Raw genomic sequence first — 24,733 nt, forward strand, 5'->3', positions numbered from 1 at the left:
ATGGTGGTGGCGGAGTGCCTTCTCTAAGCAGCAACTGAGGGACAGCTCTTTTCACTCTTGTGTTTAGCACATGACTGTCAAGGTCACTGTGAACTCTGCCTTAGGCTGGTGAATGACTGAGCATGGGGAACATGTGCACATCTGGAGATGGGCGTGGCATGTGCTCCCAATATCCACACAGGCTACTGTTAGAACTGTCCCTTGCCCTACCTGCTCCAGGGAAGCTGGTCCAAATGTGTGCCCAGAGGAAAGCACTGGATTTGGTGGCCTCACAACCAATCTGGACCCAAGACCCACAGTTTCTCCTTCACCGCCATTGCCTCTGGCTTCCCTCCCAGACCTCTTCCTTTTCCACCCACACAAAGACCAGCCTTGGCCCTGCTAACCCCACACAAAGACCAGCCTTGGCGGGTCAGCACACAGAACATGTTTATTTCTTGAGAGCTTATAGAGCTGCAACACAGAGCAAGAAAGTGTGGGTGGCTGGGGACGGGAGCAAGGGCCTTCCCATTGTGTCATCCCCCACTCATCTGCCCAGGCACAGGTCCACCTCAAGGGTTGAACACAGAGTTAGGAGTTGGCAGCTGCAGGGTGGTGAGTGAGCAGCGGAGGGCAGGAGAGGCGATGCGGCCCTGACGGACTAGGGTGGCAGGGAGAGCCCTGGAACTCAGGGCCATGTGGGAGGAGGCCACTCCTCCTTGCCCTACTAGCCTCTCCATTCTGGCTGGCCAGCTTCGTTTCCCCGGCCCAAAAGACTACTGGGGTGCTTCTACCAGAAATGCTGAACCAAGACCATAGGGAGTTTTGTATGGAGCGTCTGAGCTGCTGAGACTCAGGGCACCCATTGCCACTGAAGAACATCATCTTCCCTGCTCCCATTGCCTGAGGTCCCCAGGCACACGAAAGCTGCGCCTTCAGTTTTGAAAAGTAAACAGTCTGGCAGGAAAACTCAGAGACTGAGCAGATGAGATGGCAGGTTCTAGAAGCCTAGTCACTTCACCCTCATCTTGGCTGAGGCTTCTCTGATAAGAAACCCCATGCCACCTCACTACCCAAACTATTTTCTTCATGGGGAGAGCTAATCAGGCATGCAGGGTGCATCTATGGGGACGAGGGGAGCCCAAAGTCTCTTCTGGAAAGAAAAACCACCTCTCTGCAGTTGACCGGGATCTGAGACAGAGCCCTTTCCCAACACCTCTCTAGGATGGCCAAGGGCATGAGGGCCAAGGTGCAGGGCAGCCGTGGGGGAGAGGCTGAGGCTACTACAGACAGATCGATAGACAGACAGAGAGATAGGAGAGGGCACTGGCCCTTCCTTTACTCCTCATCCCAGCCTCGGCTCATGGCTTGCACCACAGCTCCGTAGAGTTGGCTCCAGGCGGCCTTTGTGGCTGGTGTGAAGTCAGGACCCAGGCACTTCTCCAGCATGTAGAGCAGGGACTCACCCACTGTCTGCAGAAGCAAGCAGTACTTAGTCATCTGATGGAAGGAAGGAAAGCATCACTCCATCTCCAGGTGAGAAAGCTGAGCCCTGGGCCAGTAAGGGTGTGCAGGCTTTTCTTCTCTTTTCCTAAGCAGGCCCTGAGTCTAACCTTGAGCATCACCCCGTGCCTACCTTTCCCTCTAAAAGTGAGGATGCACAGTGAACAAAGCATTTCATCTCATTCCTATCTTCGCAACCACCACATGAGAGGGGCCTATGTATTGCCCCGAAACTGTCCGCTCAGACCCAACCAAGTCAGTTCCTGCAGATCGAAGTTTCTCTACCTTCAAGGTAGCAGTGAGATTAAGAAGCCTATACTGTGCAGCCAGGTAGGTGTGAGTTCAGATTCTGGTCAACAGTCCTGGCCTAGATGACCCAGAACAGTCTACCCTACCCTCTGAGCCTCAGCTGAGTAAAATGCAAGACAAAAATCCAGGTTCTGTTAAAAGCTCTTAGCAGCTGCACACAGTATGCCTTACTATTCATCAAGTGAAATGAGGTTTATTGATCCATCATGTATTATTGAGTATCCCCAAACAACCAGGAACTGGGAAAATGCTCAGATGGAGAGGCAATTGAGGCCAGCCCTTGTGACCGGTTCTGGCCAGTGGGACATTAGTGACAGTAGTGCCAGAAGAGGTTTTTTTTTAAGCCTTTCCCACTGAGCTTTGGTCTCCTGGTGGCGGTCCTTCTTTGCTGAGACTTAACTAGCATGAGGAAGGCTTAAAAGCTCACAGGTAGCTTTAGACATCCTAACCCCAGTGGACTCCATACATAGACAACTCCAACCAAATTCCAGGGAAAGAATCAAGTCTAGCCATAAGAACTCAGAAATTGCTTTAAGGGAGGACTTTCAAGGTGGTTTGACACCTATAGAAAGGCCATCAAATCAATTGATGCCAAGGGCCACTGAGCCTTAATGGTTCTTAAGCCATATTAAAGAGAACTCGGAGGCTCTGAGAGGTCAGGTCAGGGTTAGTCATGTACAGGCAAGTAACTAGAGCAGGCCATTATTTCTGGTCATCTGAGGTGGGGGGTCAGCTGGAAGAGAGTGGTGGCCGCAGCTCTGGAGCAAGGAAGTACCCCACTACCCACCGAGAAGGAGCTGAGCCTCACTCCCACAGCCCGGTGCTTCCTGCCCAAGCCAGCCAGGTACTCCTCCAGAGAAGACAGGTCCTCCGCGTTGGTCACTGCAGCATCAATTACCAGCATTACCTGTCAAGGACACACATGGTCCAACACAATCCTGCTTACCACCACAGCCTAGAACCCAGACTTCTCAACCAAGGAGACTCGTAGAATGCCGTTGTTCAGGATCAAAGGGGGTAGGCAGCCAATGTCTGTATACAGTAGGCACTCAGTATGTGGTGGTTTGACTGCTGAAATTCCACCCATGAAGCCCTTCTCTTTCGGGGATCTCAAAACCTGTGACATACCTGTGGAACAATACTGTCTACATGGGATAAGGGTAAACTGGAGTGTTGTGAAGATCATGAACCCAGCCTCGTTTTCAAGGGCAGGTGGCTCGAAGTGGCCCAGACCCACCCACACAAGCCACTGGAGGCAGAGGACTGAGAGAAATGTACCAGGCTGGGTCCAACTGGCTTTAGGACAGGGTGGGGAGGAGGCTGGGTGCAACCCAGAGAAGCGGGAATAGTGTGTGTGTGTGTGTGTGTGTGTGTGTGTGTGTGTGTGTGTGCTGCTTTCCATATCCAAGTCCCTTCTTCGCGACCAACACATGTTCTGAAGATCTGAGACCTCATGGCTCTGCCTCCCTCACCTTCCTAATGTGGTCCAGGAATTCTGGGGAGGAGAGACAGTCCTCAGGGCTGGAGAACTGTTGGCCATTGTACTGGAAAAGAGGCAGCAGGCTGGGTTCCAGGGTGAAGAGCCTGTGGGTTGGGAGCAGCGGTCATCAGCAGTGAGCAGCAACCCAGAAGACCCTGGCTGCTCAGAAGAGAGCCACAGTACAGTTCCTAACGGGGCTCTGCCAGCTTAGTCAACATCCCCTCATCCCTTTTCTGGGCGTTCTCCAGAGGACACTGTGTCCTCAGCCTCTCACATTACCTGGCAGACCATAGCTTCCCCCTAAACGACTGAGAGGCTGAGTTTGTGACAGGCAGGGATCTCAAAATCTAGGCGGAAGTTTCCCTTCTGGATCAAAACTCCCCAATGTCCTCAGATCTGAGGCTTATATGAGTGATGACATCAACACTCTCCTTGTACTAGTGAGCACTAAGCATTTATTAGTTAACTGTGGCTGTGTGTCCCTCATACTTTTAAGCAGTGGGTTCAGAAGAGAAAACAGAAGCTAAGCAAGCTGCCTAAGTAAAGCCTCGGTGGGCATCAGAGTATGTGCTTGGGGGGGGGGAATTGGAGGGGGACAAGGTGGGGGTAGGGGGAGTTTGAAAAAAGTACAGTTGGCCCAACCAGAAAATGTCAGCCTCACTGGGGAAAGCTTGCACTTTTGCGTGTAACTGAATTTATTCCCCTTCCATCTGGGAGAGGTTTTGCACAAAAGTCTTGCTCCGAAGTTTTGGACTGGCCTAGGGGTCTGCGATGAGACGGCTCTTTGGTGATGGCAGAGCCTGAGGGGAGGCTTAAAAACAGCTGTCCTCCTCCTAGAGGGCCTACTCCTTCTCTCTCTTTCCCGTGGTGAGACTGGACGCCTGTTGCCCCTCTCCTGGAGCATCTCTAGTTCTAAGCCTGGTGTCCTCCGAAGGGTTCATCTTGCTCGTGGCTGGGCTGGGCATGAGCTCTCCTGGGCGGGGACAACGTGGCCTTGAAGGTGGATGGGTGGGCACGGGAGCCCATCACACCGATCTAGGTGCCTGTACACTGGGGGCTCATCTCCTCCTACCGGCCCGGCCCTTGTGGGCAGGCCCTACCGTCACTACTCATTAAGATATCGCAGGGGCTACTGTATCTACCTGCCTGCTCGCTGGATGCGGGTAAGGAACCCCACCAGCACTCAGTCAGTTCAGGTGGGAGCCGCTATCTGGGAAGAGCAGATGGGACAGCACCACCTGTCGCGGCACACACACCCCTCTCTCTCTCGGGAGCATCACTGCAAGCCGGCCCGTTTCTCTTCCTCTGGTGATAAGCCCAGTAATCTCAAGCCCACTGCTGCCAGGTACCCCTCCAGTCGCATGCATGCCGGGCCCCCATCAGCACTCACCTGGAGAACAGGACAGTGCCATGTTCCAGAGGGCTGCTGTTCACCGCCCGCCAGCTCTGCCGGATCAGCTCGGGCTCTGAGAGCTCCATGCTTCTTTCTCCCTGGAGAGATGCGGGATGTAGGGATGGGACCCTAGGGGCTTGGGCGCAGTCACCTCACGTGCAGCGCCATCTCCGCGGCGATGGCGGGGAGTTTCAGGCCCAGTGTCTTGGTCGGGAGGGGCCCAACAACCGCGCCTTTACTGGTCCAGCCCAGAGGATGCGCACCCACTGGCGCTTCCGGGGGACCCCGCTCGGGCAGCTGCGCCCTGTGCCCCAAGCTCCCAGAGAACCGCCCTTTAAAGCTACGGTGGTTCCCACCCACTCCGGCTTAGGGAGGCTTGTGCGCTCTCTCTGCCTTAGGCAGGGACGACCAGAGGCCTGGGAAATGTCCAGGCTTCAGAGCCTAACAGAAATTGCTCAGTCTCTGGGCTTGTTTCACTCTTGAAAACTAGCAATGCTACTACTTATCTGGGCTGGCCTAGAGGCACGTGCATGTAACCTCAGCATTGAGAGACCTGAGCAGGAAGATGGAGAGGGTGAAGGCAGCCTGGGCTACATAGATTGTCTCACTCCCCTTCAGTAATAAATAATCCTGTTTTTTAGGGAGAGCCTGGAAGCCCAGGGTTCAAGGTGAGTTCCACCTCCCCACTGGAAAACTCTTGGGCTTGCCATCTCCTGGGCTCATGGTCTTTGCTCACAATTTCTGACTGCTGTCTTCCCTTGAGTTCAGCTGGCTGGACCCAGGTCACCAAATTGGTCTGTCTGCTGTCTTCTACTCAAGCCCTGGATCTGACTGGGGCACCTGCACAACTTTGGGCTACAGAGGCTCTCAGTTTAAGGGACAGAGCCAAGCCATAGCTATCTTAAGCCAAGTGTGGGCTTCAACCTCAGGCCCCCTGGATCAGGATGGAACCCCTCTCAGAAATACCTGGAAATGCACCTGAAAATCATGACAAAAAAAAAAAAAAAAAAAAAAAAAAAACCAACACCCCCCCCAAAAAAAAAACCCTCCAAAACAAAGAAACTAGGAGATGGTTCAGTGGGCATCCCTGCCTTTCGAATATGGATTTGAACTCCAGCACTCAAATTAAAAACAAACAAAAATCCAAGAGTGATGATGCATGGTTTTAATCCCAGCACTGGGGAGGCAGAATCATGTGGATCTCAGAGTTTGAGGCCAGTGGAAGTTCTCCTCAGGACCCTTGTTGCCTCTTCTTTCACGGCATCTGAAGAGTTCATGGGAGGAACCAACACCCAAACACACAGCTCTTCTTTGTCACTCTGGAGTCAGAGGTGACAGAGGACTAAGCGTGCTCTAATCTCTGCTCCCTTTGGGGAGAGAGGCCCAAGATCTGGTGTAGCCTAAGCAATCAGGGAGAGGTATCCCCACCACAGATGGTCTGAATTCTGCTTTGAGAGGGAATATCCAGGTCACAATCTAGGACAGTTCAAGTGTTCTCTAGTCAGGGCTGTCAATGTGTCATTAATGTCCTTAAAGAGCCAGCAGACCGGGCATGTGTAGACACTGTGCCCATTTAACTGTATCCTCCTAACCTCCCTGTGAAGGAGATGCTGTTATCATAGCACCTTACAGTTAAGGAAATGGGAGGCAAGGAAGTTAGCTGGCCCAGGCGCAGTTAACAAAGTGGAAGGGCCAGAGTTTGACCTCAGCTCTGACTGTCTGGCTCACTCTCCCCAATGCCTCCCTCGAATTAACAGACCACAACCAAGAGCCGTGTCCATAATTCAGATGGAGCCATGGTTACTGGGTCTGAGTCAGAGTGTGCTGTGTTAGCTCACACTGCCTTAGAGCTGACTGTGCACCTCTTCCCAGCTCCTCAGTCTCTGACATCAAGTCAGTACCTTGGATCGGCCACAGAGGAAGTGTTTGCACCACAGGAAATGGCAAATGCTATAAACTAGGGCTTAGTTTTGCCCCCACAGGAAATCTGTTATAAAATATTTACCTCCATTGGTCTGGGTACCCCTGGGAGAACCCAATAACCCTGGGTCTCAGCTGTACATTATGCAGAATGTACAAAATCTAAGGCTAACCTACACCCAACCCCAGCTGTGCCTGGCCTCATCCCGGTGTCCAGGGCCATGAGGTGCTCTAGGCAGGAGCTTTCAGTCCAGAACTGGCTGGGGCTGGAGAAGCTCCAAAGACCACCCTTGCACCAACTCCTACCTTGTGATATTCCAACTGTGGGTCATTAGGTAAGTAATATAACCTCTCATGGGTACAGTGCTTCCCTGAGCCTCTGGGAAGACCAAATCGCATGTATCAAAATGATGTTAACTGGCTCTCGGTTGGCACATGCCTTTAATCCCAGTGCTTGGGAAGCTGAGGCAGGCCGACCTCTTAAAATACAGGTCAGCCTGGTCTATAGGTCAAGTTCCAGGACAATCAGGGCTGCAAAGAGAAACCCTGCCTCGAAAAACAAAACAAAAAACAAAGCCAGATGTTTGCTAAGCTATTGCTCCTCAAAGCAGTCCCTTTCTGATTTGCCCATCTCTGGCATCTTCCAGATCCCAAGTGATGGAAATGAGTTCTCTTTCTCCCCAGCCTGCTTTACGGTCCTTAGGGTGACTGCAAGGTTGTCCAGAAGGCATCCAATCTCATAGAGGCATTAGACCTTTAATGCTGTCAGCTGTCACCTTCTGTATAGTCTGTGGGGAATGGAGGAAGCCCTGAATGAATGAATGTAAAGTGCAGGCAAAGTCCTGAGTGAATTTGTATTATTGAAAAGAACCCCCATGCCTCAGACCTGTGGTGATTGGCAAAGCCTTCCTCTGGTGCCTGTGGGAATGTCAACAGAGTGTACACAAGGCTGGGCCCCAGATTCTTCCTTCAGGAATGTCTCTTCCAGCAGGCAAAGACTGCCCCTTACAGAGACCTCTGACTGAGACTAGCTAACTCCTCCCCATGCTGTGCACCTCTACCATAACTCACGAGGCCCAGCTTTTCTGTATGCATATCTGTTATTTCTTCATTTCTGCATCATCCCATGATGAAGGACAGGGCATTCTCAATAGAAGACCTTGTCAGGATGGGGCCCTCTGTTGATTGGAATAGGAATTTGCCATCACACTGGGCCGTATAGTTTTCTCAGAATTAGAGGGGAAATGGTTGCCTTGTTTCTTTCTGTACTGCCTGGGGAAGTTAAACAAGAAAAACTAGGCTCAGCTTCTTACTGGTTTTAGTGTAAGGAATGGAAACAACAGCCACTGTCTCTCAAGTAAGCAAGTACTCAGAAAGGCCCACATTCTCCTGGCATTACGCCAGAGCTTCGGCTGGAATGAGAATGGCCCCAGCCTTGAGATATCATGTTGGTTCTTGCCATCTAAACATTTTTTTCAAGAACAAGTCAGATCCGATTAAGCACAAGAACAATGTAGTGTTAAAAACAAGAGCTATTTATTACAAAAGTAATGGTCTCTGATTATCTCTGGAAACTTAAAAAAGAAAAAAAAGTGTGGTTGGTTAAGACGTTGGCTGGGTTACGCTGCGTGGCACATCTTCTTCCTTGACAGCACTCTGAGATGTGCCTCATCTCTGCCAGTTCCTGAGGGCTGCAGCCCATATGCAAAGCAGCATCCTAGAGCCCACTGCCCCTCCGTCCTCCAAATAGAGCCCAAGTATTTAGTGATGTCACCAAGAGGACTTTTTCCCATAGAAGTATCTGCCAGTTTGGGTATGGAAGAGGGAGAAGATGGGGAGCATCCTTCTTCCCATACTTGGAAACAAGAGACCCCTTCCGTGACACTGGGAGGGGCATGTCAGAGCCCACTGAACTCTCCTACCTACTCTGGCTCTCAAAGGCCACTACCTGGTTACTTCAGGGTTCCTTCCCTCTAACAAGTGCCTCCAGAAATAAGGCACAAGAAAATCCAGCCACCTGTTAGATACCCCCATGGGCCTCCCTGTTAAGAGTCAGATTCCTGCATCCCCTGAGGAAAATCTACCCAGATGGCACCCATCGGGCTCAGAACAAGCTCTGTTTGGTGCTGCAGGCAAAGGTTGGGGAGGGTAATGGGAGCAGAGCTCCACAGTCTCTGCCAGAAAAGCTATTAAGCAGACAGCTCAGACTCCTCACAGAAGGTGAACTTGCTGCTGGGGGTGGGGGGGGGAGGAGGGGAGTCGAAAGGGTGCAGCTATTGGAGAAAATGGTCAGTGGGCCTCAGATCTAATTAGCTACCTTGCCTTGCTCTTGATAGGGCTGAACTTCCTCTATTAACATTAATGATGCTCCAGCTGAATGTCCAAGCAGGGCCCAGAAGCTTTCCTTTCTACCACTCTGCAAGTAGCACAGCCTGTCCCTGAGACCAATTTCCAGTCTCCGTGGCAACCACCTCCTGAAGATGCTTTAAAGAGCTCTGACCCTGTCAGAGTTGAGAAAATGGAGTGTGGCAAATTCATCATTAAACCTTGAAATTTCAAAATCTTCTGGGATCAAATAATTACTTCATTCTGAACTGAAAGGGAGAAGGCAGACTAAAGGGCTGGTCTTGAGGTGGTTTAGTTCTGACCAGATTTTCTTACTCCCTTTGGACAAGGAAATGGAAGAACAGCTCTGAGCTGAAAGTGGTGGGCACTAGAAGCTGTTTTTCAGGTGCTCTGGGTCTTTAGGCAAAAGACTTGATACGGCAGTGTCAGAACAGAAGAAAGACATTGTCAGGGAGGGCTGGGAGTGTGGAAACAGGAATGCCATGCAGGAACATCAGCCCAGACAGGCCGAGTGTCCCTTATCCCCGCATCCCATCAGATGCTCAGTCCCACAATCTCTGCTCTGACTCAGCTGTTGGCTCTTTCAGCCCACAGGGCTTAGTCCTCAGAGCCAGGCAGCTGCAGAGAAAAGGGGATGGTCAGCGAGAAACAGACTCTGGGCACAGAGCAGACAAGATGTGGGTTCCACCCACCCAGCTCAGAGAATAGGGAACCAAAAATCTAAGGAAGGCCAACTATAGTCTGGCAACTTCTCTGCCAGCTTGTGCTCTGCACACGCTACAGGCAGCACTGTATCCACAGAAGACGCTGGTGGCAGTAGCAGGGGGCCAGCCCCCAGTGTGGGGTGCTTGGCTAGCCTCACTGGAAGCACAGGGGTAGGGCAGGAGAGTTTTGATGGTCCCACCTGCTGTGCCTTTGTTAACACTGTGGGGGCGGGGAACAGCACTCTTAGCCCTCAGGGAGGACAAATACTTTCTTACGGACCTTACAAACCCCAACAAAACCAAAATCAATGTAAAAAGATGCCAGAGAATATCCTGTTAACCTTGGACCATTTCTTGGAATTTAAGATACTTGACTCCAGTTAGGTGTTCTACACTCCAAGGGGATTGAACATATGTACCCTCCCACACTCACACCCACTTTCCTTGTGTTGCACAGGAGGGAACCGGCACCAGGTGGTGCTGTAGGTAAAGTGCCCAGGGTAGGTGCTGCAGACAGGGCTGTGGCTCCTTTTAGTGTTGAGTTAAATCCGGGTCTGTTTCCCAGAGTTTGGTCCTGGGGGCTCCTCAGGCAGTTCCCCTGGACGTGGAAGGGTCCAGGATCTGGCTCCATAGCTGAGTGTCCCTGGATCCAGGCTGGGGTCCTGGCAGTGGCCTCAAAAGTCCCATGATTCCAGCCACCTTAGTCCTGCCATTGGACTCTCAGGTTCCTGGGCTAAGGGACCAATCATCCCATAAGCCAGAGGGTGGAAGAGGTAGAAGCTATGACAATCAGAGAAAGGTAGTCAGCATCCCAGAATGTCACCAAGAAGCTCTAACTACAACTTCCCCTGCTGGGGCCCATCACACAACATAACCCAGGCTGTCCGTCTGTCTGTCTGTCCGTCCGTCCGTCCAGCCACCAAAGACCATCCAAGTACTCTGTGACAATACTGGCTGAATGACCAGGAAAGAAAGGGCTTTCCCCAACAGGCCTAACAGAGGTAACCTTTTAGGGGTCTGGCCATGGCATGTGTGGCTCAGAGTGCTTGCCAACATGTACATTTAACTTTGCCAGCAGGCATGTGCTCATGGGTCACAGGCCCCACTACAATGGCTAAGGACTCTTGACAGGGGCTCTGAGACTTTCCAGAAGGCAGAGAGAGGTAAACTTTACAGATACCGGCCTCTTTACAGAGATTTTGAGTCATACCCCTACATCCCCAGCCCTGTGCTTCCCAACTCCTTCTCATCCACCATCTGATGTTTCAGCAAGGAGCCACTGTGACGAGAAAGGGGTACCCTTCTAGTTATGCTGGGTGATGTCAAAGTTAGGAACTACTAGCAAGGAGAAAGTAGAGCGAGGCCCTTGCTGTTCCTGCCCAATACACATTAGGACCACTTGGGCCCAAGAGATTCATAAGCCCCAGGGACGTGGCCCAGCCACAGGAAGACCTGAAAAGCACCGCAGGGGTTCTCAAATGTAGCCAGAGCTCACACTGAAGGGTAATGAAAGGGGATACACACCTGTAGGCAGTTGCCAGAAGCAGGCTTAGGATTCCCATCACATGTATTCTGCTACCCAGGGGAGAAGAGGCCAAGCCCCAGGCACAGAGCCGCAGGAGGGTATCCCACAGGATACCTGTGGAGAGCAGGAGACCTGTACCAGCCTGCGAGGACAACCCTGGGGACAGCACAGGAGGGAGGCCCACAGCAGGTCTGCCCTCGGTTTCTCAGGGTGGCCTCCCACTCCTTGTCTCCCCAGGGCTGGGGTGGGCGGTGGGGGGTGGGGTGGGGGATGCTGACCTGTCAACATGGTAGAGAAGAGCATGGCTGGGAAGTAGTGGTGGAAGTACAGGATCCGGCCCATCAGGAAGAAGGGGAAGTAATGGAGCATCCAGCCTAGCAGGAGCTGGCCACCTCCTCGAAGCAGCACCCTGGACAGCCCTGAGCAGCCCAACAGCACAGCCCAGTGAGGTGGCAGTGGAACAGGGCCTGGGCTCCAGCCCAGCTCTACCCTGTCTTGGTGTGTGACCCTGAATACGTCACACTGTCTCACTAGGCCTTCCTTTCCTCACACGGACTACCCAAATTCCCTGGCAACTAGAAAGAGAAAGGCCAGTAGGTCTCCAGAGTCTCTGGTCAGCACCCGGTCTGGCAGGGATGCCCACAGGGGCCTGATGTGAGCATCTGGCAGGAGACACCCCCCACACACACACAGCTGTCTTCCCTGCCTCCACTTCCCACCTTTGGTTTCAGAGACACTCCCCACTCCCCACAGCGAGGTCAGTGGGGGAGAGTCTGGAGCCGGGGCTGTCCAGTCAGGGAGCGGGAGAGGACAGAAGGGTATGTGGGATGTCTAGATATCATCCATGCCCAGCAGCAAAGTAACCAAGAGGGCAAGCACTGCAATGGCCTGGAGCCACCTCTCTATCCCCACCAGAGGACAGGACCATGGGACGAAGGGAGTGGAGGAGGAAAGAGGGACTTCTCTGGCTACAGTAGAAAGTGAAGGATCTGAAGGCAGTTTGCTGGGCTATAAGCCTCAGTGCCATCACCACTGGCTATGTGTCCTGTGACAAGCTCTTTGTCTTGTTTCCTAATACACAGTAGGCTGATGACACTCTGCTACGACATACTGGGAAGATGCAAAATGTTGAGCCCAGTGTAAGGTACCACTTGACTATGGGCTTTCAAAGTGAAGAAGAGGTAGTGTGTTATGTGGGGGAGGTAAGGGAGCCCCAGAGCAGGCACACTCTCCCCAGAGTGCAGGCCCAAGCCAGCTGAAAAGACAGAGCAGGAAAAGCCCAGAGACCCTGACCTTCCAACTCTGCTGGCAACTGTACACCTCTCTGTAGAACGATGGCAATGATGCTCCCCGAGAGGAGGTAGAGGACAATGCTCACCAGATTCAGCCACCAGACCACCTGTATAGAAGAAGAGCTGAGGATGAGTAGACACCAGATTCTAAAGGCAGATGCTTGGAGCTAAGCATTCAGAACTGGAATACTCACAGGGTTGCCAAGCAGATAGACTCTTAAATCTGTGTCATTGGCCCCTGAGAAGCGCAAGCCCTGTGGAAAAAAAGAACACCCTGCTAATCCAAGGCTTAGATCATCCCTAGCTACCCCATTCAAGGGGAGGGAAGATATGTATGTATGTATGTATGTATGTATGTATGTATGTATGTATGTATGTATGTATGTATGCATCACATCTTTCATAGACAAGCATCCTGGACAGGAGGTTCAGAATGCTCATTCTAAATGAACTCTCTAGGAAGGGGGAGTCAGAATCAGGTAGCAAACAGAGCCTTTCCCAGCCAGTCCCCAAGATGAGGCTTCCCCTTGCCACAAATACTCCAGCTCCACAGATTCAATGGTCTTTTTCTTGGTTCTATTTCCTGGAGGAGCTCAAGTCTTGGGCCTTACCTGATAATTGATAGGCCAGTGCCAGGGTTTGGATGTGAGCTCATTATCCTTGGGTTTGAGGCCATTGTTTCCCTGTAAGAAGCCAGCAAAGAAAGGCTAGTCAAGAAAGAGATCTAACTTTAATACAGACATGAGGCATAATGACCTAATATCCAGCCAAGGGTCAAAAGAAACCCCAATGATTCCCCATCCCCAGCACAGAGCAGTCAGGTTCCCATTTGCAGCCACTGTCCAATTAATTCCTCAGACAAACAAGCCTTGGCTCCTATCAGCCGCAGCCCACACGACTAAAGCCAGTGCTCAGACAGTGTTCCACAAGGCTAAAACCAGTGTGGAGGAGGATAAAATCGGTATTTGATTTCAAACAGAACCGAGACTCAGAAAAGGTTACCTCAGCTTAGTGTCTCAATGGCTTTCCTTTACTGCCCTTCACCAGGAGGAGCCTTTCAGAGTATCATTTTTCTAAGTGCCCTCTGTAATATTTTAACAGAATATCCACATTATATAGCTGTCTATGGACTATACAAATACCTGTGAGAGGTTAAGATTTTTTTTTTTTCCCTCCAAGAATATATCTCTTTGGAGAGAGAAATCATTTTCAGTACTCAATTTAATCTGAAGGACTTGAACCCAGCTAAGCACATCTTGTGACTTGTCTCACATGGCAAACCCAGGCCTTAGCTAAAACAGGAAGGAATGGAGCTAGGATCCTGGACACTAGCTGCCACGCCTGAGCCATCCTCATTGTTAGCACAAACTAGGAAGGAGTCAGCTTTGTTGTCGGGCTGTCCTGTGTTTAGCACTGGGTATCTACTCATTAGAAGGCCAGTAGAGCCCTCATACCCTATGCATCAGCTCTGCTAGCTAAAAATGTCTTCAGATATTACTATATATCACCAGAGAGGCAAAACTTCCCTCAACTGAGAGCTATTTGTTTATCCAAGAAAGATCTAGAAGGTCATATTGTGAAGAGAGAACTTGAACATAGTTTAGTTTGTTTCAGTACGGCAATGGGTTGCTCTCAGAAAGTGCCATTGGTATGTGTATGTGGGTGTCCCAAAAGGATCAGCTGCATATCCCCTGAATAACTGTCCTAGTCACTGTCCTACTGCTGTGAAAGGGCATTATGACCACAGCAACTCTTACAAAAGAAAACATTTAACTAGGAGCTTGCTGACTGTTTCAGAGACTTAGCCATTACTGTCATGGCAGGAAGCGTGGCCTGATCTGTAGGCTGAGAGGTATTGGGGGGATTGGGGAGAGCAGTGGGAGCCCACCTAAGCCTGGAATGGGGTTCTGAAACCTCAAAGCCACCCTCATTAACACACTTCCTCAAACAAGGCCACAACTCCTAATCCTTTCAAATCGTGCCATTCCCTAGTGACTAAGTACTCAAATATATGAGCCTATGAGGCCATTCTTATTCTAACCACCACATTCTACTCTCCAGCCCCCATAGGCTTGTAGACATACCATAATGCAAAAATGCATTCAGTCCAACTTCAAAAGTCCCCCTAGTCTATCACAATCTCAATACTTTAAAAGTTAAAAGTCTCTTATGAAACTCATGGCAATCAGCAATTTCTTAACCGTAACCTTCTGTAGACTCAAAATCAAACAGTAGACCACATACTTCAACATACAATGGCACATAACATACATTACCATTCCAAAAGGGAGGAAATGGGCATAGTGAGGAAGTACCAGAGCAAAGCAAGTCTTAAACCTGACACGGTAAACTTCAAATTCTGCACTATGTCTACTGTTAAAGGTCTCCAATGCCTTTCAGATTTGTTGATGTGGAAGAATATTATTTTTAGGTGTGTGACTTTCGTTTATGCTGCATTTGTTTAACTCCGTGAAGCTGTGATTCTTTGTGTAAAACACCTGATGGTCTAATAAAGAGCTGAGCAGCCAATAGTGAGGCAGGAGCAAGGATAGGCGGAGCTGTCAGACAGAGTATAAATAAAACGCAGAAATGAGGTAAAGGGAAAGCAAAAGAACAAGGAAAAGATGACCACAGGCCAGCCACCCAGCAAGATACGGAGTTAAAAAGCCAAAAGTAAAGAGTAAAAACAACCAATAGTTGACCTCAAAACACTTCTCTCTCTCCTCCTTCTCCTCTCTCTCTCTCTCTCTCTCTCTCTCTCTCTCTCTCTCTCTCTCTCTCTTCTTGGTTCCATGCCTATATGCTGGAACACCCCTGACACATGTCTGGCTTCAGTGGCTTCCCTTAGCCATGAAGGAACTGTCCACATCTCCTTTTCATATCCTTGACTCTAAAGCCAGAACCACATGGCAGAAGCTTCCAAATTCTGTTTGCTGGGGGCTGGAATTTGGCCCCTTGTTTAATTACATTTGCATCAGCTTTCTGTTGTTGTTGGTTTTCTTCACTGTTTGAGCAAGTAGGAAGTTTAGCTAGGTGGGATTCTATTCGGAGGTCACCACCCCCTTTATTCTATTTAGCAATAGGCTTTTCTTTAAACTTTCTATCTCCTTGAACACTGACTCTCTGGTGCTCCTTTTCTCTTCAAACTACATTTTGTGTTTCTTTTTGTCCAGCTTGCTCCTTCCTTTCATTATAGCGCTGCACAAGAGTGGCTACTAATAACTATACGACAGAGTCAATACTAGGCTGTCTTAATATCTCTTCCAAAGCTAATCCAAAACTCTTTAATTTATCCTTAGGCATATTTTTAGGACAAATGCAAAAAGCAGACACATTCTTTGCCAAAATATCTCAAGAATGGTCTCTAGGACACTTATTAATATTTTTCCCCTCTGAAATCTCTTGAGTTGGGCTGTTATAATTTACATTGCTCTTAGCATCACTGTCTTCCATTCTCCTACTAGTATGGCACATTAAGTCCCACTTAAGGGTTCAACTGCTTTCCTAATCCAAAGTCCTAAAGTCCACATTCCACCAACAAGCAGTATGGTCAGGCTTGTTACAGTAAAACCCCAGTCCTTGGTACCAACTTGTATCTTAGTCAATGTTCTATTGCTGTGAAAAGATACTATGACCAAGGCAACTCTTACAAAAGAAAGCATTTAATTGGGCTTGCTTATATATTTCAGGGACTTACTCAGTTATCATGGTGGGAAGCATGGCAGCATGCATGGTGCTGGAGCACTAGCACAGAGCTACATCCTGATCCATAGGCAGAGAGAGAGAGAGGGACGGACGGACGGACGGACAGATGCACAGAAAGAAAGGGAGGGAAGGAGCACACCTGGGCCTGCCATGGGCTTTTGTAAAACTTCAAAATCCTTAAGCAGGACGGTGGTGGTAATGCCTTTAATCCCAGCACTCATGAGGCAGAGGCAGATGGATCACTGAGTTTGGAACCAGCTTGGTCTACAGACTGAGTTTTAGGACAGCCAGAGCTATGCAGAGACTCTGCCTTGAAAACAAACAAACAAACAAACAAACAAATAAATAAATAAATAAAGCAAGCCTTAAAATCTAACCCCAGTACATGTTTCTTCCAACAAAGTCATACCTCCTAATCTTTTCAAATAGTGTCACTCTCTGGTGACTAAGCATTCAAATATATGTGCTTATGGGGGCCACTCTTATCCAAACCACTACAATCACCATAGCTATCCAAACGTCCTTAGAATAAAGAATGAACTATTCTGGTCCTGGGAGTAATTAATGAGGGAAAACAATCCCTTAAAACAAGTCCGATTTAGTTCAAAATCAGGCCTTAGCAGGTCACAGGAATCCTATTCACTATACCCAACTTAGAGAAATCCAGCATCTCTAGAATGCAAAAGATGAAAGGAAGCAGGTCCTTATCCAACAGGATGTGTGTGTAAGCTCAGTCTAGATGGTTCATCCCACCTCACTTTGCCAGGCCATAAGCTTGATCCACCGAGTCTCGACTCACAGACAACAACAGACACCACATACACACCAATAACTGCATGTCTACAGTCTTCATCCACTGTCTCACTCTTCTCTCTAATTCTGGAAGACTGAGACCTCTTACACACCCTTTTCTTTGTCTCTCTTAGTGAAACAAGGAATGACATTCTACAGTTATTTCAATCTTAAAATTCTACTTAGACCCAGACTGATACTCTGAGTGACAGACACATATTCAAAAGAGCTATGTCACTGGGCCACAGTGACAGCTACAAGCACAGAGTCAGAGAAGAAGTGACCCAAAGATTGTTTCATGTCAACTTATCACCTAGCAATGTGCAAAACTGACAAAAAAAAAATCTGGATTTTAAAAGTTTAATCTGATAGAATAAGCCAACTATGTTTTCTAAGGACTGCTTATATAATTACTTCCAGGTAGTCTACTTGACGGTGGCTCAGAAAGAACAGTAACAAAGCCACAGCTCCTGACAGCTACCTCTGTGGCCTGAGACACTGTGGTTCTGAACATCACTCCTCCAGGACTCAGGTTCCCACCTCAAGAGCAAGGGGGTCTTCACCAGACATCAGCTGTAGCAATGTCTCTCCCATTTATGCAGGCAATTCCATCCATGGGCAAAAACCTTCCCCATTTAAAGATTTCCTCTCTCTAGCTACTAACAATAACAGGGGCAAACTGAGTCTTGGGAATCATTAAACAAGAATCAGCCATGCTAAATAGCTTTAGCCCAAGAATAGGAATGGTTAAGGGCTCATGGTTAAGGTTGTATGGTGCATATAAACACACCCAAAGCAGCTTCTCATTCTAGCTGGCTCTAATTTCATGAAATTCCATGAAATGTAATGTGTGGCTTTCAGGGGCACTGCCATCGAGTGGGAGTGACATGGTGACTGAAACTGACCCTGAAAACCACTAGCCTACCTTTGAAGCCTGGATCTACTTTACATATAGCTTTGTGCCCTTAATATCTCTGTGCTTCAGTTCCTTTCCTGTAAAGTGGCAATGACAATAATCTTCACAGGATTGTAATGAATATTAAATAGTTAATATACATACAGTGCTCAGAGTAGTGAGAGCTGCATAAACGTTCACTGGTGTGATGATTAGTTTCAATGTCAACTTGCTATAGCCCAAAATCACCTTGGGAGAGAGCCTTGTTGGTCTGTGGGTATGTCTGTAAGAGATTATTTTGATTAACTGATATAGGAGGGCTCAGTTGCCCATTCCTAGGCAAGTCATCCTTAACTAAGAAAGCCAGCTGAGTATACGCTGGCCTGTGAACCAGCGAGGCTCTATGGTTCCTCCTGTACTCTGGCTGTGAAGTGCACTCCATGGTCAGAAGTAATGCTGTGTGAAACAGCACACAGGTCTGCCTTTCAAGTTCCTGCCCCTTCACTTCCCTCAGTGATGGACTGTAAGCTAAGGAACTGTAAGCCAAATAACTCTTCCCCTCCCTAAGTTGCTTATGATGGCTGGGATGAAAATGGCCTCCTTAGGCTCATAGGAAGTGGCAGTATTAGGAGGTGTGCCTTGCTGGAGGAAGTGTGTCACTGGGAGTGCTTTGAGGTTTCAGCCAGGCCTAGTGTCGCTCATTCTTCCTGCTGTCTGTCAATCCAGATGTAGAACTCTTGGCTTCTACTCTAGCGCCATGTCTGCCTGCATGCTGCCATGCTTCCCACCACGATGCTAATGAACTAACCCTCTGAACCTGTAAGCCAGGAAAACAATGAAATGTTTTCCTTTATAAGAGTTGCTATGGTCATGGAGTCTCTTTGCATCAATAAAACCCTAATTAAGACAGAAGTTTTATCAGGGTGTTTGTCACAGTAGTAGAAACAAAACTACAATGACAGGAATCGCTGTCATTATGCTCATCAAATCACCGCCTCATCCTGTGATACCAGAAATGCCTATGAAGGTCTAGTAAACCAGTAAGGGAAACATTTCAACATCTTCCACAAGCGGGCAGGGATCTATACCATGGCTATTTCTCTATGCTCTAAATCTGTGGGTGTCTAAGAGCTTTAGATTTAGAAGGAATAAGAAGGGCTCACAGTACCCGGATCATAACCATGTGGGACTCCAGAAAGATCTCAGAGAAACTGGGCTGCAAGACATCCAGGCTGATGTTTGGCACTAGGGGGAAATAACAAGAGAAAAGCTTTGTCACACATTGTCCTCACAGTCTGTCCTCAGTACCCACACCCTTGCCAGAGCCCAAGTGCAGTCAGTGTCCCTAGTAAGCTGAGACAGAGGGCAGTGCAGAGGGTCACTTACGTTAAGCACTCATGAGGTAATCTAGGGACTTGGGAGGACACAGACAAGGCCTTCTCTTCGTGTTCTGACAACTCTGGACCCCATCACCCATCATTGTGGCACTGGCCCAGAAGCTGGCCCGTTTGTATGAGACTAGGAGCCAAATTTGTCTCATTCACCCAATATATCCACAAGACCCATGTGGTTCCTGACATGCTTAATAAAGAATTATTCAACTAGTTAATCCACTGTTTGTTTAGATCAGATACTAAGGAGAATGGAATAGCAAGTATGGAGAAATCAAGAACAAGCTGGAGTGGGATGAGGGAAAACGAACCCAAAGGCTTTTTGAGTTGAAGCTAACACTGCAGTGGGAATGTCAAAAGTGATCAATATGGCTGTGGCCTTCTGTGAAGGATCTGGTTGGTTGTAGGGAGAGGAGGTGATTGACACAGGGCAACTGGACCAATTTGCAACAAGCATTGGAGGCCTGGAGTCTCCATGGTGCAGGAACAGAAAGAAGTCTGGGGCCTGAAATGGTCTTAGAGGAGGTCACTGGTCACTTCAGAATAAGAGCTTTAAAGAGGAAACAGACAAGGAGCTATGTGTACACAGAGACAACTTATGAAGACAGCAATGGGGGAAGAAAGCAAAACTGACAACAATAAAATGGAATCATAGAGTCTATGAAGGTTTGTGCTCCTGAGCAAAGAATTCAGTGTGCTTCCTCCTTCAGAGCCAGTCAGGTCCTCAACTCACGTTTGGGATTGATATGGTCTTCTATGTTCCAGATGGAGTTAGCAGTTTCTTTTAGGTACGGAGTGCAAGTAACTTCCAACTGCTCCCAGCCCCTGCCAGAAAAATAGTCACAAACGTCCCAGAAGACTTGGAATGCCCCAAGGTGTAGCAGGGCCTACTGTTCTTACAGCTGTGGAACTTCTCTGTTTACAATTCAGTGGCCCTGAGTCTTTCAACCTCACATTTTCATTATCCACAACTATCCTAACAGTACACTTCACATACATTGTTTCTACTTTACAAAGAGACATAGGCCTAGAGTTTTAACCTCAAGGCAGGCATACAGATGTCCAACTATCAAAGCACATAAAATACAAAGCTATGCTGGAGTTCTCTGCACCATAACATCCCTGATGTTTTCTCTCCTTCCATCTACTACAATCAATCAAGCAAGCAAGCAATCAATCAATAAATAAATAAATAAATGCGAAGTGAGCACTAACCACAGGGTGATTGAAGCTTCTGGTATACCCCTTGTAGTATGAAAAGGAATGGACAAGCTAGATTAGAATATAGGACCCTGAGACTTACCACTTGGGCAGAATCTTTCCTGAAGATCCCAGAACACAACCTGTGACCAAATGGATGAAACGAATTCGACTTCTCAGTACCTTGATCCTGTTCCCAAATTTTCTGTTTACAACTTCAATCCGCCAGAAATCATTTGAATCCCCTGTCCCATTCTGTCACATAAACCAAGAAAAAAAAAAAAAAGTCAGATGATGTTAGAGACAAAGTGTTAAAAAGGGAAATGGTCACCCTTTCAAATGCCCCCATAGGAAAGGGAATGAGAAGACCAAGAAGTATCCCAAGAGAGTGACACTGCCTGGGAACTCCCTATTACAAAAAGTCAGGGTATGATGTGAATGAAGGAGAGAAAGAAATGATGAAACTGTGGAATCTCCAGGTCACGAAGCATGGATTTATTGCTGCCAACCAAATGAATCGTGCCTGTATGCTGTTTGTAGGAAATTATGGGCAGAAAATAATTAAGAATTTATGTTGAAACTTCCTGCTTTATCTAGTAAGCATGCATGACTTGAATCTTATTAGAGTCAATAGATAAAGTTGTCACCAAGCTCTGGGAAATGCAGCAAAAACTAGAAAAAGGAGACTCTGCAACCCCTGAAAATGAAGAAAATAACTGAGGATCAAAACGGGATAGCAAATGGATTCAGGGAAACTAACTTCTTCAAAAGAGAAGAAACTTTGGGAACAGATGGTATCTCAGGGGTTCAAAACAGAGCAAGAAACAAAGACTCTGAAATTAACCCATGTTGTGGACAAACTGAAACTGCTTCTAGGTAATTCAGCCTCTAGAAAGGCTGTGGTTTTAGGCTGTTTGGCTTGTAATCATGGATTCGGAATAGGCAGTGTTGGATGAAGTCAGTATTTCAGCTAGAGGCTCCTGGGCCCACTGCACTTCATCCCCCTCACGTGTCTGTCAGGGTTAGTGATGGCCTCACAATTCGGTTTGAGCATGAGAAGTAGTACTTCAAGGGTTTTTTTTTCACTGCAAGTCATATTATGAAATATATTGATCAATCTAGAAATTTCACACCTAAATTATAATGCCTTTTGCATTTTTGACTGGATGTTTTCCTGCTTTGTAATTATGAGACATTTTCTGGGAAGGGGAGGTTAGGATGTCCATCCCTTAGAGATGGAGGATTTTTTTTGTGAAATTGTTACATTGCCACTTCCCCTAAACATTGACTCTTGATTCTGAAATCATTATATATACATATGTATATACTAATTATATACAATATGTATATAATAATTATACATCTGGAATGGAAAGTTGCAATTTTAGAGCGGTACCTATCATCTGCCTGTCAGAGATGTTAACTGTCCAGGTAGGCCATGCAATATTATGTGCATTGATGAACTTAACATTTGTTTTCAAGTGGATAATTTTAGTGCTCACTTACCCAGTATATTTTTTGACTTGAACATGTTTTTAGTTTTTATTTTTCAGTTAGGTAATCTCATGGAAAATTCTCCTGTGCACATCTTTTCATTAGGATTGTAGAACAAGAGAAACATATGGAGATTTTAGAAGATACCCCTTTGTGGTAGCACAAAGGGGTGTCTTCTAAAATGAACCAGAAGATGTTACACCTTGTTCCTTTGTGATTAGTATACCACAGATAAGCTGACTTGAATTATTTTGAGCAAGTTCCTCTGTGTTATGTGTTTTATGCACATATTACAGTTGGATTGTCTCCAAGGGAAAGCTGTTAATTAATAAGCACCAATAGGTTGTTTTGTTTTGTTTTTCACCAATAGGTTTTTATTCCAATTCCAAGCACTGTGGTTGAATAACATCATCTCATTTTTTATTATTCTTTAAAGATACTCTATTTTCATGTTCTTTTTTGTAAGGGATGGATGAGGCTGTAAATGCAGGGATTTTAAGGTTGTAACTTCATCCCATCACCGTCAGAAGCAGTTCCCTATTTGTTTACTGAAGGGGCACAAGCTTTCTCATGATGTCTTCAGAGATTTATAAATGTAAACACTGATTTGGCTGGTCCTTATGACTAAATATTGTGCGTGTGACTTGTCATCCAGTATTAAGTTCTTAGTTACTGGTTTTTGTGTTAAAAACACAGGGAAGAGGGAACTGCTAACGTCCTAGCTGGGAATCTCTCTCATTTGGTCTCAGGGTAGTGGGCTCTGAGCATTTCTCTTGGGCTTTATTTTGCTAAAGCTATGCACATATGTAAAAAGATAGATTATTTTAGGGAAGATGTAGCCATAGAATTATTGCTTTTGTCATTTCTTAAGAAGTTATGCACTTAATGCATTTGTTTATACAAAGAAAAATTACTATCTCCCAGAAAGTAGTGAAATTAGTTCTGTTGAGTAAATTTTTTATATCACTGTATAACAAAGCTGAAAAATCCCTTTATTTCTATTTATTTAAAACAAAGCCTTTCTATATGTACTCTTGATAACAGATTTTAAGAAATCATAAAAGATGATAAAGCATTTGAATGGTACAATAGATGTAAAAAAAAAATCAATCAATTTAAAAGAAATTTGTTTTTTCATTAAATGTTTATTTGAAATCAAATGATTTTATACAAGAAGTTCAAATACATGTATGTGTGTGTGCATATACACATATATAAATATATATATAAATACATATAAATATATGTGTGTATATGTACACACACATATATAATACATAATCAAGGTATGAATCTGGAGGTGAGAAGTATAAATGCTAACTTAATAGGATCAGAGTGTTAAGTTCTAGACAGCTGATTTTGCCCATAAATCATACTCAAAACCTCACTCTAATAAGCCAATAAGATCTGGGCCATTTGTGTCCATTATTTTAGACATCTGGAAACTCTCACCCAAGCCAGATGGGTCTGACCTAAATACTGTGCCTTGGAAATTAAAGTGGGCCTCAGGAGAGGCCCACGGGAAAACAGATGAGGACTTCAGAGTCTTGGCTTTAGTATAAAGTGGGCTCAGGAAATACAAAGAGGTTGAAGGAATTCACTTTATGGAATTCACACTTTAGCAAAGCCCCAAAGGCCTTAGAAGACAGAGTGATGAGTACATCAACAGTTTCCACCAGCTGCTTTGCTTCAGTTACTCTCAGGACACAAGCCCTTACAGAGCACTTAATCTATTAAGTGTGTGTTCCTGAGATAGCAAAATACAAAGCCATGTTGGCAATAGCTCTCTGTTTGGCAGCGAAGAAACCTGTAAAACAAAACCATTAAGAATTTGGAATCTGCAAAAAGGGAAGTTCTCTTAGGTCATTGGCTTTCTTTCTTTCTTTTTTCAGTGTATTATGGTTGTGTGTATGCGTGCATAACCAGAGAGAGGAGGAGCATACCATGTGGACATCAAGGGCAATCTTGTGGAGTTAGTTCTTTAATTCCACCTTTATGTGGGTTCCAGGAGTTGGAGTTAGGTCACCATGCTTTCATGGCAAGTGTCTTTACCCATTGAGCCATCTTGTCAGTGTGATACTTAAGAGATCTACACAGTATTCCTATCTGATATGTATTAGGTATTAGACTATATAAAGTATATAGCTACTTTGCAAGGAGAGGGATAGAGGCAAAATAGAATTCATAGGCTGCCTGTCTCATAGCAAACTGAGCTAAACAGTTATAGCATGTTAAAGAAGTCTATGGTGCTGGACAGCTTTAATCCAACACTTGGGAGGCAGAAGCAGATGGATCTGTGAGTTTTGAGGCCAGCCGGGTCTACACAACAATTCCCATGCCAGCCAAGCCTACATGTCTCAAAACAACATAACAACAAAAAGAGACTCATCTCTGTGCAGCCTCCAAATTCTTAGAACATTCTAAAACTCTAGGGAAGATGTGTCCTACTACATGGCCCTGGACCAAAACTCACAACTTTTTATATACACCCTGCTCACACCCCAGTTTCTTACTTACTATGCCATAGCCAGTGACCTGATAATGCTTCCGGGTCAGGGGGGCCTCATGATAGTGACTGTGCAGGTTCCGAGTTGTTCTAGAAGTTGGGGGAAACAAGAGCCATTCATTATCTGAAGAGAAGAAATGTGTGTGCTGCTTCTTTCACTAAGAACATTCAGTCATCTGTTAGGGCTAGAACTATCAATCCCAACATACCAGGAAATGTATTTACTCACTTATATGGACTATTCTGAGGACTAGTTAAGAGAGGAGCTTGGGGTGAGAAAGAAAGACAGAGGGGGGAGT

The 24,733-nt window shown here is 46.9% G+C and overlaps 2 protein-coding genes across 3 annotated transcripts in view; both read right to left on the reverse strand.

Moving 5' to 3' along the window:
- Nucleotides 1-1,034: 1,034 nt before the first annotated feature.
- Nucleotides 1,035-4,784, reverse strand: Ngb (neuroglobin). Of its 2 annotated transcripts, none has more exons than XM_051196104.1 (4): nt 4,662-4,784; nt 3,264-3,375; nt 2,579-2,698; nt 1,035-1,448 (listed from the first exon to the last, which is right to left on the reverse strand). In XM_051196104.1, exons 1-4 carry the CDS (start codon nt 4,748-4,750, stop codon nt 1,341-1,343), a joined length of 429 nt encoding a protein of 142 aa, XP_051052061.1. In that variant the 5' UTR covers nt 4,751-4,784; the 3' UTR covers nt 1,035-1,340. The 2 variants fall into 2 exon arrangements, with proteins under 2 accessions (XP_051052061.1, XP_051052060.1); XM_051196103.1 differs by having other exon boundaries at nt 1,090-1,452.
- A 3,314-nt stretch (nt 4,785-8,098) lies between these two features.
- Pomt2 (protein O-mannosyltransferase 2) overlaps nt 8,099-24,733 on the reverse strand; it is a 44,673-nt gene continuing 28,038 nt past the window's right edge. The window contains exons 12-21 of the mRNA XM_051196105.1: nt 24,446-24,524; nt 20,538-20,689; nt 19,968-20,059; nt 19,012-19,088; nt 13,063-13,134; nt 12,646-12,705; nt 12,453-12,558; nt 11,438-11,578; nt 11,159-11,273; nt 8,099-10,414 (exon numbers count right to left, since the gene is read on the reverse strand). Coding sequence (XP_051052062.1) covers nt 10,309-10,414; nt 11,159-11,273; nt 11,438-11,578; nt 12,453-12,558; nt 12,646-12,705; nt 13,063-13,134; nt 19,012-19,088; nt 19,968-20,059; nt 20,538-20,689; nt 24,446-24,524 — 1,000 coding nt within the window. The 3' untranslated portion in view covers nt 8,099-10,308. The remainder of the gene's footprint in view (nt 10,415-11,158; nt 11,274-11,437; nt 11,579-12,452; nt 12,559-12,645; nt 12,706-13,062; nt 13,135-19,011; nt 19,089-19,967; nt 20,060-20,537; nt 20,690-24,445; nt 24,525-24,733) is intronic.

The sequence above is a fragment of the Phodopus roborovskii genome, unplaced genomic scaffold, assembly GCF_943737965.1.
Source record: "Phodopus roborovskii unplaced genomic scaffold, PHOROB, whole genome shotgun sequence".
NCBI classification, from domain to species: domain Eukaryota; kingdom Metazoa; phylum Chordata; class Mammalia; order Rodentia; family Cricetidae; genus Phodopus; species Phodopus roborovskii.